Source organism: Hippichthys cyanospilos, chromosome 5 (assembly GCF_059441005.1).
Source record: "Hippichthys cyanospilos isolate Australia breed blue-spotted pipefish chromosome 5, RoL_Hcya_1.0, whole genome shotgun sequence".
Classification (NCBI taxonomy): Eukaryota; Metazoa; Chordata; class Actinopteri; order Syngnathiformes; family Syngnathidae; genus Hippichthys; species Hippichthys cyanospilos.
In genome coordinates, this window is record NC_142373.1 from 9,883,123 (window position 1) to 9,898,815 (window position 15,693).

A 15,693-nucleotide genomic window follows, 5' to 3' on the forward strand; every position below is an offset into this window, starting at 1 on the left:
ACACACGTCCAATTTCAGACACTATCGCGTTGCATCTCCAACACACCCTGAAGTGGTTCAACCGGTTCATCAATGAACTTTTTGCTCTTGTGATTAGCTCGGATTTTAGCGAAGTCAGCACGGCGGAAAAGATCCAAAACATCCCCGGAACGCCAGCGCGACCCTCCAGGCGGGAGCGAGTCAGATCGAGCGGTGGGAAGAAAAAAAAAACAACTGAAAAATCCTGTGGTAAACATGCCAATCGCGTCAAGACGTCTGCAAGAGGCCGCCGGCGGCGATGCGTCCCTCGCAGGCTGCAGTAAGCGAGCCGCAATAAAGGGGGGTCCGCCACATTTCTGACGCGCCCCGAACGCTCCGCGGTCCCGGCGGATGACAGTGCAACACGCTCGATCGCTATCGCGTCTTTTAAAGTTAATAACTGATAAGAAGTAGTGACGGAGTCACCTTGACCGCCATGCTGGGTGTGACGTCAGCCGTAAGGAAGTAGCGCAGGCGCCGAATGGATACAGTACGGTACAGTACACACTACATCATGGAGGGCTCGGTTAAGGGCGGTGAAACGTGGAAGTTCTCACAGTTCCTGTTTGTCGGGTTCAAATGGGGATTCGCTGTGCCTGAACGGTCTCTTTAAAAAATAAATAAATGAATAAAAGCGGGCTCGGAAAACGAAAGCGCATGCAAGTTTACGGGTGATGGCGTCATTGCCGATGATTAGCCCGCAGCGGTTTCGATTTGAGAGAAAGGATGGGGAACTTATTTAAAAAAAAAAACAGTGCATTCAAGGATGGCACACAAATGTTGGACAAGAAACCATCGCAATGTTGTTGGCAGCAAAGCATTACTTTTGTCTAAATGAAACATCTCATCTCACTTGAGCAGAGTTCGTGGGCTATAAGATGACAGAAAAACACTGTAACATTAAAGGTGTTCAGATTTTTTTTCACCGTAATCTTTCTATGTGCCTCCACTAGTTTTAACATGCCATTTTGATTAATGTTACATTTATGGAATATGGATTTTGATCTGTATCTGGGATGTTCATTTTGACAATTGTTTAAAATAATATAGTGGCTAAGAGCTCATGTAACAACCAATCACATTTGTCACATGATCAAACTAAAAAAAAAACAAAAAACAGCCCTAAGATGGATAAACACAAGTGCTATACTTGCCTCATAGACATACAGTATTGTAATGAAAATTTTGACTTACTTAAAGGGGACATCAACCCAAAAGTTTTTTTGTTTTGTTTTTTACCATATGTTTGATGTGCCCCCAAAAGTCAGTTTTTCTCCATGGAAATGACATCACAGTTGCCATAGGCTCATACAACAACCAATCATAGCTCACTTGTTTTCTAAGTTAGGTCATGTGTTTAGGAAGCTGAGTCGTGATTGGTTGTCACTTGAGCTCTGAGCAACTGTGATGACATTTTTAGTTGACAGCAAGGAAGTCAAAACAAAAAAAAAAAACAGTCCATGTTGTCACGCAATACATATTCCACAAGCAGATTTTCTATCAGAATGCCATGTTTTAGAGTAGTGAGTTCATATAGAACATTGTCCTTTTTATTATTGTAACAAAAAAATGTCCTTTAAGGCTGGATAACTGTTACAAAGCATAATTATTGCATGGTAGGCCAAGCCAGAAATCTTTTTAATTTACTTGAACTTGTATATGACGTATACATCATTAACATATTTTAAAAGTGACACACATTATTAGATTTTTATTTTTTTTAGATAAGGTGCCTAAATTTACTCTAGTTTACATTTTTATTCACGCACAACTTCAGTTATGTAGTTTTTTCCATTGTTTTTTCCATTTTTGTGCATTGTGAATGCTGCACAATTCAAGACAATTTCGTTTAGAGAGAGTGATCTCTTGTATGGATGAGGAAGGAAGCCTTAGTATACACAGGAAAGCGGACAAGCTGGAAATGTAAATTATACATGAATTCGACCACTCAACCAGCCAAGACAGATGCCAACCACCAGCCTTAACTATTTCTGAAGTCACACTCACAATAATCATAGATTTGTTTTATTTTTTTTTTACCAAATGAAAGGGCTGCATCATAAATCTAAAAAATATGCATAGATATAGTATTTGATTTCAAAATGTCGAAACAAGATATTACGCTGGAAAAATAAGTAGCGAAACTGCATCCGCTTTTGCCGGAAATACGTAATCCCGGAAGTCCTCATGATTGCGCGGTCTTTTAGGACGACACACTTCCCACAACATTGTGCGAAAATGGCGGGTACGTATTTGACAGCTTGGATGTATGACTTCTTGTGTTGCTTAGCTTCCATTTATCCCCACCGCGGCTTACATAGGCGCGTGTTCTGCCTAACGTCCAACGCCCCTAGCGGGACGGCACTTTAGGAGTTCAGATTTCGCAACGGGGGCCTTGACTGCTAGGTTAGCAACGTGCTATCCTGTTGTCATAACATGCTGTGCTGTATGTGGAGCAGCACTGTGGGTTTACAGGGACGATGTAGCTTTATATGCGATTAACTTCATTATGGAATGTTGCAGGCTGTTCGCTGTTGTCATGCAAACAAGCAACCTCCACTGGAATAAAAGATGCGAATGCGCCTCAAATAACTCAACGAATTGTTTACATGTCGTCCCCTTGCCATGCTGCATTCAATATCCTGCCGTAATGCAGACTATCAATGTGTTCTCCGTTCGTGGCAGCTAATGTCGTGCATTCCCCCCAGGAGAAAACAACATGGAAAAGAAACTGGCTGAATTTAAGTGTGACACCAACGAAGCTGTATGCTTAAAGCTGAGTATGTCTTTTTTTAATGTGTTTTTAATTCAAAATGTAAATCTATTAAACCACAAACACACTTTTCTCCTCTCAGTTCGCTTTCCAGAGGATGTTGACGATGATGGAACAACGTTCCACCCGGAGTACAGCCACCAGATCTTTGGAGATGAGTAAGCAGTTTTTCACTCATTAAACACAGTTGATGAATGTTCTCCACGAACATGTTAAAGGTGATGCTGTAGATCATTTAGAATTATGTGTTTGACGAAAGCAGTGTTAGGCTTATAAGAATTTACCTGTTGAAGATGCATTTGTAACATGGCAAGTACAAGTGGAAATAAACTATCATTTCTTTCACTTGCCGTAAAGTGCTCCCTTGATTAACTGATTGGGGGATTTATTAGTTGCTTGCAATTGTGTATCTCTTAAACCTACAACATATTGCAAGGGGTCTTAGGTGAAAAAACATAAAATAAAGTACATAGCAATGTAAAGACTTAAAAAATTGTCAAGTTCTGATCACTTAGACTAGAATGCTTCTCATATGCAGTCTGTTCCTAAAAACTAATTGTATTTTATTTGCTCGGTTGAGAATTTTTAGTAAGTTGTATGTTAATTCCATTCTCCACAGTGAGGTGGCATTTGGATACAAAGGTCTTCAGATACAACTCTTTTACACAGCTGGAAGTCTGGCTACACTTTATAAAGTCAAGTATTCCTCCAAAGTCACTGATACATTTGACAGCGTGGAGGTAAGTTTGTATTTTATATATTTGTGTTAACTCATAGGCCTCATTCTGAATATTTAGATTCCAACAAATATTGTTGTTGTGTACACTGGTGCTAGTCAGCCATTATTTGGGGGGGGGGTCAAGTTTGAAGCCACAGATGATGGTCAAGATGAAGCATGATTGCTGTCCGAATACCAATGTGCGCTTAGAGTTGACCCTGATGGCGTTCTGGGCGTTAAAGGTTTGAGTGCAGCTGGTGTCAGGGTGGAGAGCGAGGGGAGTCATTTAGGCTGTGTCTGAAGAGGGTTTGTCTCCAGGCCTGAGTGCGTGTGGCCAGTTGGGCCTCGGTGCAGCTGGTGACAAAAACGACTCGGAACTTAAGCGGCTGCAACTGTCTCTTACGAAAAATTACTTCTGTTTTTTGGAGGAGGGGGCGTTAATGACAATTTCGACTGGAGCTAAAACGAGTCCTTGGGTAATACCAGTACCTTGTTTATTTAAAAAAAAAAAGCTAGGCACTTTTAATGAAATATGGGCACTTAGTATAAAATAATATCTTTTTTAAATGATTCAATTACTAGGTGTATCAATCAGTGGCTTTCCATGCATTTCACATTTAGGTCTTCTTTGATGTCCTACTCCTAATAAATACACCTCATAATGCCATCATTTATCACACCACAGCTGGAGAAATCATATGCAGAAGCACACGTATGCATTACTGGGCATTGCATCACCTTAACCGTGCACAACACAGGCTATTTTCCAGAGTATTTAAATGTCAATAAACCCGCATCAGCAATTAGCACCTACAACTGCACGTGATATGTGATATCCATTAATTGAATGTGAATGAAATAAAATGGAAAAAAAATAACATTAAAAATGAAAAAAATAATAAAATTGCACTCACCAAAACGGCTGTGTGTGTGTGTGTGTTTTTGGCATTGAATTAGTTGTGGAAATGTGTAATTTGGTGTTCAATATTTATAATCATTTTTCACCATGCAAAAAAAAAAAAAGAGAGAGATTTAAACCTATTGCAATTTGCAGCATTTCCGTCATCTATCTATGGATGCATCTGTTTGTTTTGGCTCGAAAAATAGTAATCATACATGGTCAAAAGCTTCATGTTTTCCACGTAATAATAATACCGACACTACAAATTAGATTATTTTTACCTGCTTTGTGCTTATTGTTTTGGAATCAAATACAAGAACAATGTTCCGAAGGTACATTGTCAAGTCACATTCAGGACGAACCAAGGCATCCTTTCTGAAAGGCTGCGCAATTTAGCGTCCAGTATGCGGACGAGTGGGTGGAACAAAAAGGCTTGTTTGTCCGAGGCCTTTTAAGCACGCTCCCGGTTTCTTCCAAGCGCTGCCAAACAATCGCAACGCTGGAGAGGCATTCAGCTGCAGGTGCATTACCTCCAGTTTGATATTAGCTGATGTCTGAAAGGGGGAGAATCAGCGCTATTTTGTATTAGCCTTTTGTAGTGCATTTTGCCCCGACCTTCTTCGTTGCCCTGTTTTCAATGCGGAGCGGCGAGGGTCTCTGCGGCGACATAATGCCCATCACGCATGTAAATGGTGTGAAAGGGCTGCTTAGCAAAGTGTTCTCATGTCAATCCTCGTGGAAATGGATACAATGCAAACATTACAGCTGAACTAACCACGCGTTGCTCCCTAGTAGAAAGTCCTGGGGTAGCGCCCCTTTTGTATCCCGGGCCCTTTGAAAACGCAGGGCCCAATTCATTTGATTGGGTTCACTTGGCAGGATTAGAGGAGAGGCCTCTATTATGCGTGGCCAAAGGTTTATTAAGTTGAGATCAATTCATCGGGTTTAATTTCCCAGTGAGTGGCAGAAATGCGTTATTGTGGCAACTTCATCTCGTATTCATGGTTTAACTTGAAGAGTAAATGTACAGATTTAAGTGGTCTTTTCACCAAGAGGGGGCTGCGGGGCCTCTGCTCAGCTGACAGTTTTAATTGCCTAATGGTTTTCTTTTCATCCGCGCGCACACACACACACATTTGTTTGATTTGGACAACCTATTTGATACATTATTTTGCAGCCTTGCCATGCTTCTGAAAAGAAAAAAATGTTTCTTGTGGTTTATCTGGAAGACAGTCAACATTGAGATACGCATGCTCTGAGTTAAAGGTTTCTAAGGATGCAAGTAATCAGCTGATTTATTAATTTTCGGCTGTGGTTAAAACTTCAAAAATTAGCACTGTCTGGTAGCAGGAGGTCGCAGCAAGCAGCGGTTTGGCGGATATATTTTGGTATTTTCTTTTTTAGCTGTTTATACAACTGAAAGTTACTGTCAAAACAGACCTAAACCAAAACAATGGTTTTCAACATTTTTGTGGGGGGGGGGACGACTAACCTTCACCACTGATGATACACATATGTATGAAATTTAACCAAATAAAGGCATACAAAGTACTTTTCACTCCACGGCAATAAAAAACTTTAAATTAGATTTTCTTAAACTTTCTTGAACCCTGTTAAAATCTCATGGACTCCCTGAAATGCCTTCACGTAGTCTCAGGGAAACAGGTACCCATATTTGAGAACAGCTGATTTTAAAACAGGTACAAAGCCTCGGCTACTTTATTGCTAGCATACAAAGACAAATTAGCGTCCATGTGGCGATGTTGTCAACTACAAGCGAGGGGCAAGCTTTGTAAATCGGAGCGCTATCCTTTGGGTCCTGATTCATGCGAAAGCCTATCAGTCTGATACACACTTCCACAATAACAAATGTGATCAAATTACTTTTAGGAATGTCATTATGGTGTTAATAATTATATGCATGTATTTTTTTTACAAAACAGATCAATTGGTGAACCCAAGGGATTGGCTAACTGAACACAAATAGTGCGGCGACACATGTAGATAGAAAATATGATATTCACAAGCATATATTCTTTATCTTCTGCAAAGAACTATATTATTGCAAAGAACTATATTATTACTGCATTATTAATGCATTATTGATTATTTTTACTGCAGTCCACTGAGTATCTGAGAGAGGTGCGGAGAAATCGAATTATATGAATTGACATTACAGCCCGACAATATTGACGTGAAGATCCGGGAAATTGTTCCCGCCGGCTTCACCTGCAACACTGACGACTTCATCGCACTACTGGAGAAGGAGGCGAATTTCAGGCCCTTTGGCACGTTGTTGCACGCGTACACAGTGCACAACGAGGAAGCCGGAGAGCTCACTTATCAGATCCATAAGGTAGGAACGCTCATCTTTTCTCAGTCGGTCGTTGAAAAGGGCTTATTTCCTAGATTGTTATATTTCCTGTCCTCTCGTACCTGCTCCAGGCTGACTTGAGCTGCCCGGGATTCAGAGAGTACCACGAGCGCCTGCAGACCTTCCTCATGTGGTTCATAGAGACCGCCAGTTTCATTGACCCAGATGACGATCGTTGGAACTTCTTTCTCGTGTGCGTGATCTCTTTAATTGACGTCCTCTTCCCCCCCCCCGTGCGCGCCCCCCTCCCACCCTAAACGATCCTAAAGCCTGTATTGTGTCATCGGAAAACAAAGGCCCCTTTTGCGGCGCTTGTGGCCAATTACCCGGCGAGTTTGATTCTATTCCTCCCGTTTGAGAATTGTTGATCGGGCAAGAGCTTCTTTTTACGCAAAAAGCCCTTTTGAATTTTTTTTTTTTTTAAAGGCCACGGGCAGAAATGAATGCTGTTGTCTTTTGAAACACTGAAGAGTGTCTTAACCGTAAAAAGAGCCTCTGCCAGTGTTTCCTTTACCTTGGCACCTATTAATGGCAACAATGGGCAAAATGGACTGAAGTGATTTTGGAGAGGAGCTCAGTCCCTCTTTCAGGCCTTTCTCTTCCACTAAGTTGCAGTACTCCAATTAAGTGCATAATGTATTCAGGTTGCAGCAGGTGTACCGATCCGGCCTGGCTGCTCTAACTTGGTGCCGTTGTAGAAGTGAGGGAAGCCCAAAATGGACACGCTGCAAGAAAGCGTACTTGTAATTGACCTGTGTGCCTTTGTGTTTTATCCGCAGATTTGAAAAGTACAATAAAGATGGGGAGACCCTCTACGCAACCATTGGCTACATGACAGTTTATAATTACTACGCATATCCAGACAAAACCCGGCCACGCGTAAGGTAATTGCTGGGGCAGCATGGGCTGTCCCATTCTTTTGTATACTAAAAGCAAAAAGAAAATTGCACATTTCTTGATCCTATTCCCAAAGAATGAGGCAAATGACTAGCTTGGATCACCAATCATCGGTTTCATAATAAAACGCGGCGATTGGTGTCTGAAAACAACTTTATAAATAAGCATTTGATGTGACTGAATTAATTGTGCTGAGGGATCAAAGCAAATACAGTTTCTCTTCCTGTTTTACTACTAAAGCCCCAAAATGAAAAAAGTAAAACCAGTGAAAGCACAAATATGTTTGATGGGTTAGATTTTCCGCCAAACATTATTCGACTGAATAGTCGAGTAATATTTAAATAATCTAAGGTTGAATATGAGTTGAAGTGACGATATAACGACTCTGTGTCTTCTATATGTATAAAATTTTAACCACCAACAAAATGTGCTTATGGTATCTGGTTAGCAATTGTGATTAGTATTAGCACACTAGCGATTACCATTTAAGTTCAACAGTAACAACCAGTTAATTCGCACATACGTCATGTTGTATGTACATTGCACGTTATAGTGTCCTTAAAGTCACTTACAGGCAATGCGTCAAAAGTATCCTATGAGTCTTGAGAGTGGAGCTGCCTGTTAGCTACTTTCAAGTAAATAACGTCCTGTTCTTCTTCACCAGCAGACTGAGCATATTTCATGCTTGACTGCCCCCTGCTGTTTAAAATGGAGAGAAAAAAACATAACACCCGAACATTAGACTGTTACAAAAGAGAGCCGATATCTTGAAATAAGGGCAGGTATTGGCTTGATACCAATACTTGATATTAGTACTCACTCCCCCCCTCTAAAAATGTATTTCCATCTACAGCTGTTAGTGGGAGCGAATGCGTTCTTATTCGATATTTGCCTATTAATATAAAACTAGATGTTTTGAGTCGTCTTTGTTAGTCAAGTATTTTACAAATCAAGTTTTGTTTTTTTTTTTTTTGTTTTATATCATCACACAGCCAAATGCTGATACTGCCTCCGTTCCAAGGAGAAGGTCACGGAGCGCAGCTGTTGGAAGCGGTGCACAGGTTTTATTCTAGCATTCCCAAAGTACAAGACATCACAGGTGAGTGATTTCAATATACATTAGCTAGTTTATACTGCCAGATCCCATAGATTATGGGTTTGTATTTGAAGTCAAATGTTATAAACAATGTATTTTTCAGTCACAAACGCTTGAATTGATTTGTCAATGCTGTTACTGGATCATGTGGGGAAAGTTAATTTAGTCAGCTGGCTCAAAAACTGGCCTGTTGTGGCTCTGGCTTTATTGACACATACTCGATTTAAGTTGTTGACATCGCTGTGTGGTGACAGTGGCGGAATACTAAAAAAGGCATCTGAGGTTCTCATTTTAAATGTGGTGTAACGCCACAGTATGTGGGACATGAAAAGGCTTCATTTTGCTACTCCCAAGCTAAGAAACTTAGCAGAGGAATTGCTATCATTCTTCCTCGACTAACCTACCATGTTTTTAGCTGAAGATCCTTCTGAGAGCTACGTAAAGCTGAGGGACTACGTGCTGGTCAAGCTCTGTCAGAGCTTGCCGTCCTTTGCCGAGGACAAACTGCACCAGGGCCTATCAGCTGAAATGGTCGAAGAAGCACAAGTCAAACTGAAGATCAACAAGGTGCTTTGTCCATTTAATTCTTGTTCGTTTCCTTGTTGTGAAGGATGTCGGAAAATGTCAACAGTCTGAAGCAACTAAATATTGCAGGATCAACTTGCAGATGAGTTTTTTTGTGTGTGTAAAAGATGTGTTGCAGTCTTCTTACGTTTATGCATTTTATGCGTTTATGCATTTTCCCATTCTTCGTGGGACATAGGCATGGGCCGATCCAGATTGGCAATAGATCGTTTTTTTTGTGTTATGTTTATGTTTTTTATGTCACTGTCACATAAAATCATCCAAATCCGTCAATACCGGTAAGTTATTTCCCCTCCAGCGTCGTCTGATTTAACTAGCAACTGTAGTGTGCAGCAGAACCTCCTCTCATTGCGTATCATACATGAGTCCTCCTCGGCTGCAACAGCCAATCATATTGTCCAATTCCTGCTTTGTCGGCTTTGGTATTATTTCATTTTCAAATTGTATGTGTTCAATAAGAAATAATTCATGTAGATCAAGAAGTATTATGCTCATAATCACTCTTTAGCTGTTTAATCCATAAAGTAAGCTCTTAAGATAACCATTTCAATCAATACCCCTACAGAAACATGCCAGAAGAGTCTACGAGATCCTGCGTCTGAGAGTGACAGACATGAGTGATGAGGAAAAATCAAGAGCGTACCGCTTGGCAGTGAAGAAGAGGCTGTTTGGGCCATACAGGGTGAGTTTCTATCCCAGCTTAACATAACCTAACATAACCTCCGAAATACTGTTTTCTTATGACGATTTCTGTTGGGAGTTTATTTGCAAACCAAATATCAAACGTTCTGCTAAGCAGAGAAACCTTGCCTCCAAAGAGACGAATAAGGCCCCGCCGGGTAAATTTGCAAGGAGAGATCTGGTCACCAGATGTTAAAAAGTTCCCCCCGCTCCCCTAGAGGAGTGTTAGCATGCCGTTAGCTGAATGTTTTATGCCGCCGCTTTGTAAACGTGAGACAATTAAACTTCAGCTCTAAGAGAGCTTCTTTCAACGCCTCTTGAGACCTGGTTTGCTTGCTGTGCAATTTCATTGTCATCACTAGCTGAATTTACTTGGAACCATGTATTCAGATGGAGGGGGCAGTTTGAAAATACCCCATTCAGAATGAAAAGGCCAAATCCGAATGGAATTTCATTCAGAATCACAGGGGTTGTATATTGATCATTTGGAATAGCCAAGCTGCAACTTGTGTGCATGCTTCATCTTGATGTATATGTGTCATGACATTGTTGTATATGCACGTTAAAATGGCGGAGCTCCTCTGCAAAGTGAGACTGCTTTTAAGGTACTTAGCAACTCGCTAAAATCAAGTTACTTCAAGAAACGTGTTAAAATAATCACTACTAGTGTATAAATTTTAACCATTAGGGGACAGCCAAGCATGAAATGTGCCTAGTCTGCTCATCAAGAAGAAGAACAGGAAGTTAGTGACCTCATAGTAGCTAACAGGCAGCTTCACTATCAAGTTTACTCTTGAGAATATTGATGAAAAATTGCCTGTAAGTGACTTTAAGCACACTACTGCATGCGTAATGTACATACAAATAGAACATTATTTAGGTATGGAATAATTGGTAATTAGTGTTTGCTGACATTAAATGGTAATCGCTAATTGCAAAATTTTATTGTCTGAAAATCCAGATGCATAGAAGATAATAAATTATACAGTATGTATTATCTCCACTCACAGCAACTCATTTTCAAGAGATTATTTAGAGAGATTTCAAGAGAGAGAATCAAACAGTTGATAGGATGGAAAAATTGATTTTGAATAGATTATAATTTCAATTGAAATGACAAAAAGTCTGATTGTATAGAAACGCTGCTGCTAATTGTGTTTGCATATCAGCACCTGGTAGGACTTTTGAGGGGTTCGATGGTTGTATATGCCTGAAAATGAAAATATGAGTGCCATTCCTTCCTTGTCATTTCAATGAAGTACAGTAACTAATGCAGACATCAACATGGCTGCAGAAGTAGATGTCAATGGGCCTTGACTGGCCTACCTACAGTCCCGCCCTGTTCCCAAAAGAGAGAACGGGGTGCATTTTTAAAGGCAAAATTTGTCAAGACGACGACTTGCGCGCATCTCAAGAAATTTTTGACGGAAGAATGGCAGTTAATGACATCTAAATGCTCCACCGCTGCAGTAATGAGAAAAGAAGTGGCATCTTTACAAGCGGGTAATTGTTTTTTTAAATCATGAACATTTGACATAATGCCACTTGTCTTGTAATTCCTAATGCACTAGAGGTATAAGATCATCTGTTGAATGACTTCAATGTCACTTTTCACCGTGACTGACGTCGCCGTTTGTTTTTGTCGAGCAGAAGAACCAAAGGGAACTCACCAAGATGACTAAGTGCCTGCGGCTGGAGGGGGTGGCGTCCCAATTGGGTCAGATGGACACTCAGATGCAGCACGAGGAGCTGGAGAAGAGCTACCAGGTGGTTTTGGAAGACTACCGGAGAGTCATTGAGAGGCTGGCGTCGCAGGCCTGATTAGGAGAGACCACTTGCCAGGAGCGACCGTGTGGTCTGCGTGTACAAAAACCCTCATGAACTCGAACTGCAACCAAAACGAGACACTCGTTCATACGTACGATCCAATCACCGTTGTAATTGCAGAGTGTTTTTACAGTAGCTGACTTGTGGGTTGCAGTGGGAAACAGCCATTTTGTCTCCCAGCTTGTGTTGGTACACTGGAGGATTAGTGTTGCTTGGTGGGGGGGGTTGCCCCACTTTTACAGAAACGGTCCTGCTTGGAGGTCCTTAACATTACCCATTGTCCTACTGTTTTGCAGCACTTCAAATAAAAATGCTATTTGTAGTTGCTTTGTATTGCAAATCTCTTCATTATCCATTCACTTGGGGCTGACCTAGTTTAGCAATTTTTCTATACAGATTTTCAAGATAGATTTTCAGGTATGAACATGAGATGGTGCGTCGTATACTATTTGACCGCACACAATGTTCAAAGTGCCATTCGGAGCACCAATGACAACCGCAAATACAAAATGTAGTTCTAGTATTCAAATCCGTCTCAAGGAAATGTCTGTATTGATGTAAAGCAAAAGTTCTCAGCAATTACTTTGGCAGCGGTGTCCAAATGCCGTCCTCGGGGGCCATAATCCTGCATGTTTTTGATGGTCCTGTGCTCAACACGCCCGATTCAGTGAATAGCTCATCAGCAAGCTCAACGGACGCCAAATAACAATCCTAATCATTTAAATTGGGTGCAATGAAGGACGAAAATATCACACACGGGGTGGTGCTCATTCCTGTTTGCGTGATGGTTTTTATCATTTCAATATCTCACCACAAATCGCATATACATTTGATGTGTATATACTAATATATATAATGTATGTATGTATAATTATAACCCCAGAAGACTAAATTGCCCTGCAATTGGCCGGCAAGTAGTTCAGAATGTCACCCGCCTACTGTGAGAAGACAGAAGGCTCCAGCAAGCCAGCGATACTAGTGAGGATAAGCGCCTATAGAAAATCGATAAATGGAAAAGCACATTTGGGTCGGCGTGGTTTTTTAAAAAGTGATCAGTAGGAACGGCAACTGTGTCAAGCTGTCACCGTCAAAGTGAGCAGTCACGGCAGCCTATAATGGAGCTCTTGCTTGGAGATGAGACCGCTATAATGTAGCCTGCCAACAGGTGTCAAATGTGTATTCTGTGTCTAACAGTGTTAGTGTAATTAAGTCATTTGTTAGCGCTCTAAATTAGCGATTGAACATGATTTCAGAACTAGCAATTGTCGAGAGAAAGAAAGAAAGATGAGTCAAGCTATTCCGCCACCGCACACTGCTGGTAACAACTAAAAAGTGCACCAAGGCATTTGTGTCCATGTATTATTCAATAATTAAATTTGAAGATGTCCTTATCACGTTTCAGATGTGTGTCATGCAGAAGGCGTGACAATCACAATTATTTTTGCAGTCGGGTTGACTTTTTGCCTGCGGGTATCCGGGGCAAAATCAAATGCCTCGAGCGTTTTTGATTGGATGATTGTATCTAAAATGATGAATTTGTGACAAGCCCAACCTAGCGCGCTGCACAGTAACATCATGGCTTCTCAAAATATAGACCAGTTGTGGATCGGCGCTCATTCTGTTACTGTAGCTGCCCGTCGTCTGATTAATGCATTTTTCCTGCATTGATTTTACACATAATGTACCTGCTAGAAATGTCACTTTGTTCAGGAACCCTTTTCTGGCTAATGCAAATTCTAATTGCCACTGTTGTAGAGTGCCTCTATGCGCTAATGATTATCATGGCGTTCAATTGAAAACCTTTGTATCCCTATAACAACCCAGCTTGTACAGATCAGCGGTAAATACCCATCATACTTTATGATACTTTAGCGCATTGTCACATAATAAGCACGGCTAGGTCAATTTTACCTTTTTCTCCACCCTTTCCACTTGTAATAAGACAAAACCTTGGAACTCTTCACATCTGTAATGCAGCTTGATTGAAGCCACTCATGCGCACAAGAGGCCTCATCTCGCTAGTTGCCATTTACTGCCGCTTGTGAATACTGCGTTGCGCTAAGATCCGCTGACAGATTTGCTGATGTACAGCGGCATTATCTAGTACTCGCCAGAAACCGACTGGCTCAAAAGAAAAATAACTTCTTGGGTTGTTTTTTTTTCATGAATTCCAAAAGTTGTGTCTCATGAATAACCCGTAAAACGAAGAAAAAATTGGCTATATTTCTGTTAAGTGTCAAAAACAAAACAAACCAGTGTGTGAGCGTGTGTTTGTCGAGGGAAAGGAGCATGATTGATTGATTGATTAAAAAATAATAATAATAATAATGGAAAAAAATGCTGGGGTGATTTAAAACAACCAAAAATTCAAAAAAAATTAGAATTTTTTTTTTTTTTAATTTTTTGTTGGGAGGTGTTTAATTTGTGTACTGTACTTACATTAAAAAAAGACTAAATTTATTATTATAATTAATTTTTTTAAATAATTGGCCTATGGTGTAATTATGCCATGTATTCATTTCTGTTCATGCAACCAAAAAAGTCGGGTCAAATAATCAACCCCCCAAAATTGACCCCAAAACACTGCAACAAATGAAGAATCGGCAAAACAATCCAAAAACTGATATGGACTCAAATGTCCACTCCATTGGTTATTTAAACTTTTTACTTTAAAAAAACGCTAAAACTTTGAAGCCTAATATTCAGCAAGTCCATTTCTTTTCTTTAGTCATCCACCCACTTGGGTGCTCGTAAAGACGAGCCATTATAGCCGATACGGCGGTGGGTCCTCAATCGCTGAGTTTTTGTTCACCGGGGACACAGACCGTCTATTATGTCGCATAAGTGCTGAAATGCGGGAGGCGGATTTGTGTGCGCAATTCCCAGTAAGTCATACTTACTCCTTTCATATTTCTGAAGGCTCAACATGCACACAAAAAAAAAAATGCTGACATTTGCTGCCAGCATGTTTAATCACGCGAGCAAAGACTGTGATAGCGGCAGCGAGACTTCATATTGTTTAAATGGGAGCTTGACTGGAATATTTGGTTTCACCTGCGGTATTTTGGCCTCATGGCGCCTCTGGCATCTCCGCGCCGAGGCAGTCAGTCAGGACTTTGGACCGGAGCCCGGTTGCGCTGACGGACTGGCTAAATATGATACCTGCGACATCTTAGCTTCCAAATTCCCAGGAGAGAATTTGCCTGAAGGAAGCGGGCACGCACTTGAATTCCCCTATAGCAATGCTTCTCTTATCACGTTCTCCTTTGTGCTCCTTGGATGGCGCATTCCCCGCGGCTAGCGGGGCACCGACCCGGTCCCCTTTCACTGCTAAATGGCTCCTCTTTAAGATAATGTTTGATGTTCTGACAAGCAGACCCAAAACAGTGGAAAGGAAACCGAGTTTGACATCTTTGAATTGTGTGTCAGAGAGGCAAGATTGCACTTCAGGGGCTGGTTTTCAGATGGGTCACTGATAAGGTGGTTTGTGAAGTCAAGGATGTGATGGGAGGGGAAAGCGAAGAGCGTTCAGTTAAGCGGCGCTTTGTGTGTGCAGCAATAAACAGACAAGTAGGATTTCAAACAAATTGCAGATGTGCGGCGTGAAAAGTCTGGCGGCTTTTGGTTCTGACTAAACAGACTGACTGAGATTTGTGATTCGAAATAGTCATGGTTTTTTTATGTTAAATACTCGGGATGGGACGAGACGAGATGTCTCACAAGATTGAGCCCATGAGAGTGAGATGTTTGAAAATGTGCAAATAACAGTAAAGTAAGGCCTTTTTCAGCAAAGAAAACGAACAAGCTATTGTGTAAATTTAAA

General features: G+C 41.0%; 2 protein-coding genes across 5 annotated transcripts in view; one reads left to right on the plus strand and one right to left on the minus strand.

The window, feature by feature from the left end:
- The window catches only part of LOC148423429 (electrogenic aspartate/glutamate antiporter SLC25A12, mitochondrial-like), a 28,218-nt gene extending 19,901 nt beyond the window's left edge, over nucleotides 1-8,317 (minus strand). Inside the window, exon 1 of one of the 2 annotated variants that reach the window (XM_088416156.1) lies at nucleotides 8,254-8,317. Coding sequence is in view for 1 of the 2 variants with exons in the window: in XM_088416155.1 (XP_088272281.1) it covers nucleotides 445-456 (12 nt within the window). In the remaining variant the exon portion in view is untranslated. Of the gene's footprint in view, nucleotides 1-444; nucleotides 550-8,253 lie in introns of those variants that run through there. The other variant, XM_088416155.1, reaches the window with a different exon arrangement.
- Nucleotides 108-12,192, plus strand: hat1 (histone acetyltransferase 1). 3 transcript variants are annotated; one of them, XM_088416163.1, is made up of 11 exons: nucleotides 108-298; nucleotides 2,727-2,798; nucleotides 2,874-2,949; nucleotides 3,411-3,531; nucleotides 6,590-6,766; nucleotides 6,856-6,977; nucleotides 7,564-7,668; nucleotides 8,674-8,780; nucleotides 9,193-9,344; nucleotides 9,928-10,044; nucleotides 11,694-12,192. In XM_088416163.1, exons 1-11 carry the CDS (start codon nucleotides 235-237, stop codon nucleotides 11,862-11,864), a joined length of 1,284 nt encoding a protein of 427 aa, XP_088272289.1. In that variant the 5' UTR covers nucleotides 108-234; the 3' UTR covers nucleotides 11,865-12,192. The 3 variants fall into 3 exon arrangements, with proteins under 3 accessions (XP_088272289.1, XP_088272291.1, XP_088272290.1); XM_088416165.1 differs by lacking the exon at nucleotides 108-298 and adding an exon at nucleotides 383-513; XM_088416164.1 differs by lacking the exon at nucleotides 108-298 and adding an exon at nucleotides 2,201-2,263.
- Nucleotides 12,193-15,693: the final 3,501 nt, after the last annotated feature.

Coding starts and splice junctions, on each gene's coding strand:
- hat1 (XM_088416163.1), top strand. CDS start 235: ATGCCAATCGCGTCAAGACGTCTGCAAGAGGCCGCCGGCGGCGATGCG. Junction 2,950..3,410: donor CACCAGATCTTTGGAGATGA/GTAAGCAGTTTT, acceptor CATTCTCCACAG/TGAGGTGGCATTTGGATACA. Junction 10,045..11,693: donor GGCTGTTTGGGCCATACAGG/GTGAGTTTCTAT, acceptor TTTGTCGAGCAG/AAGAACCAAAGGGAACTCAC.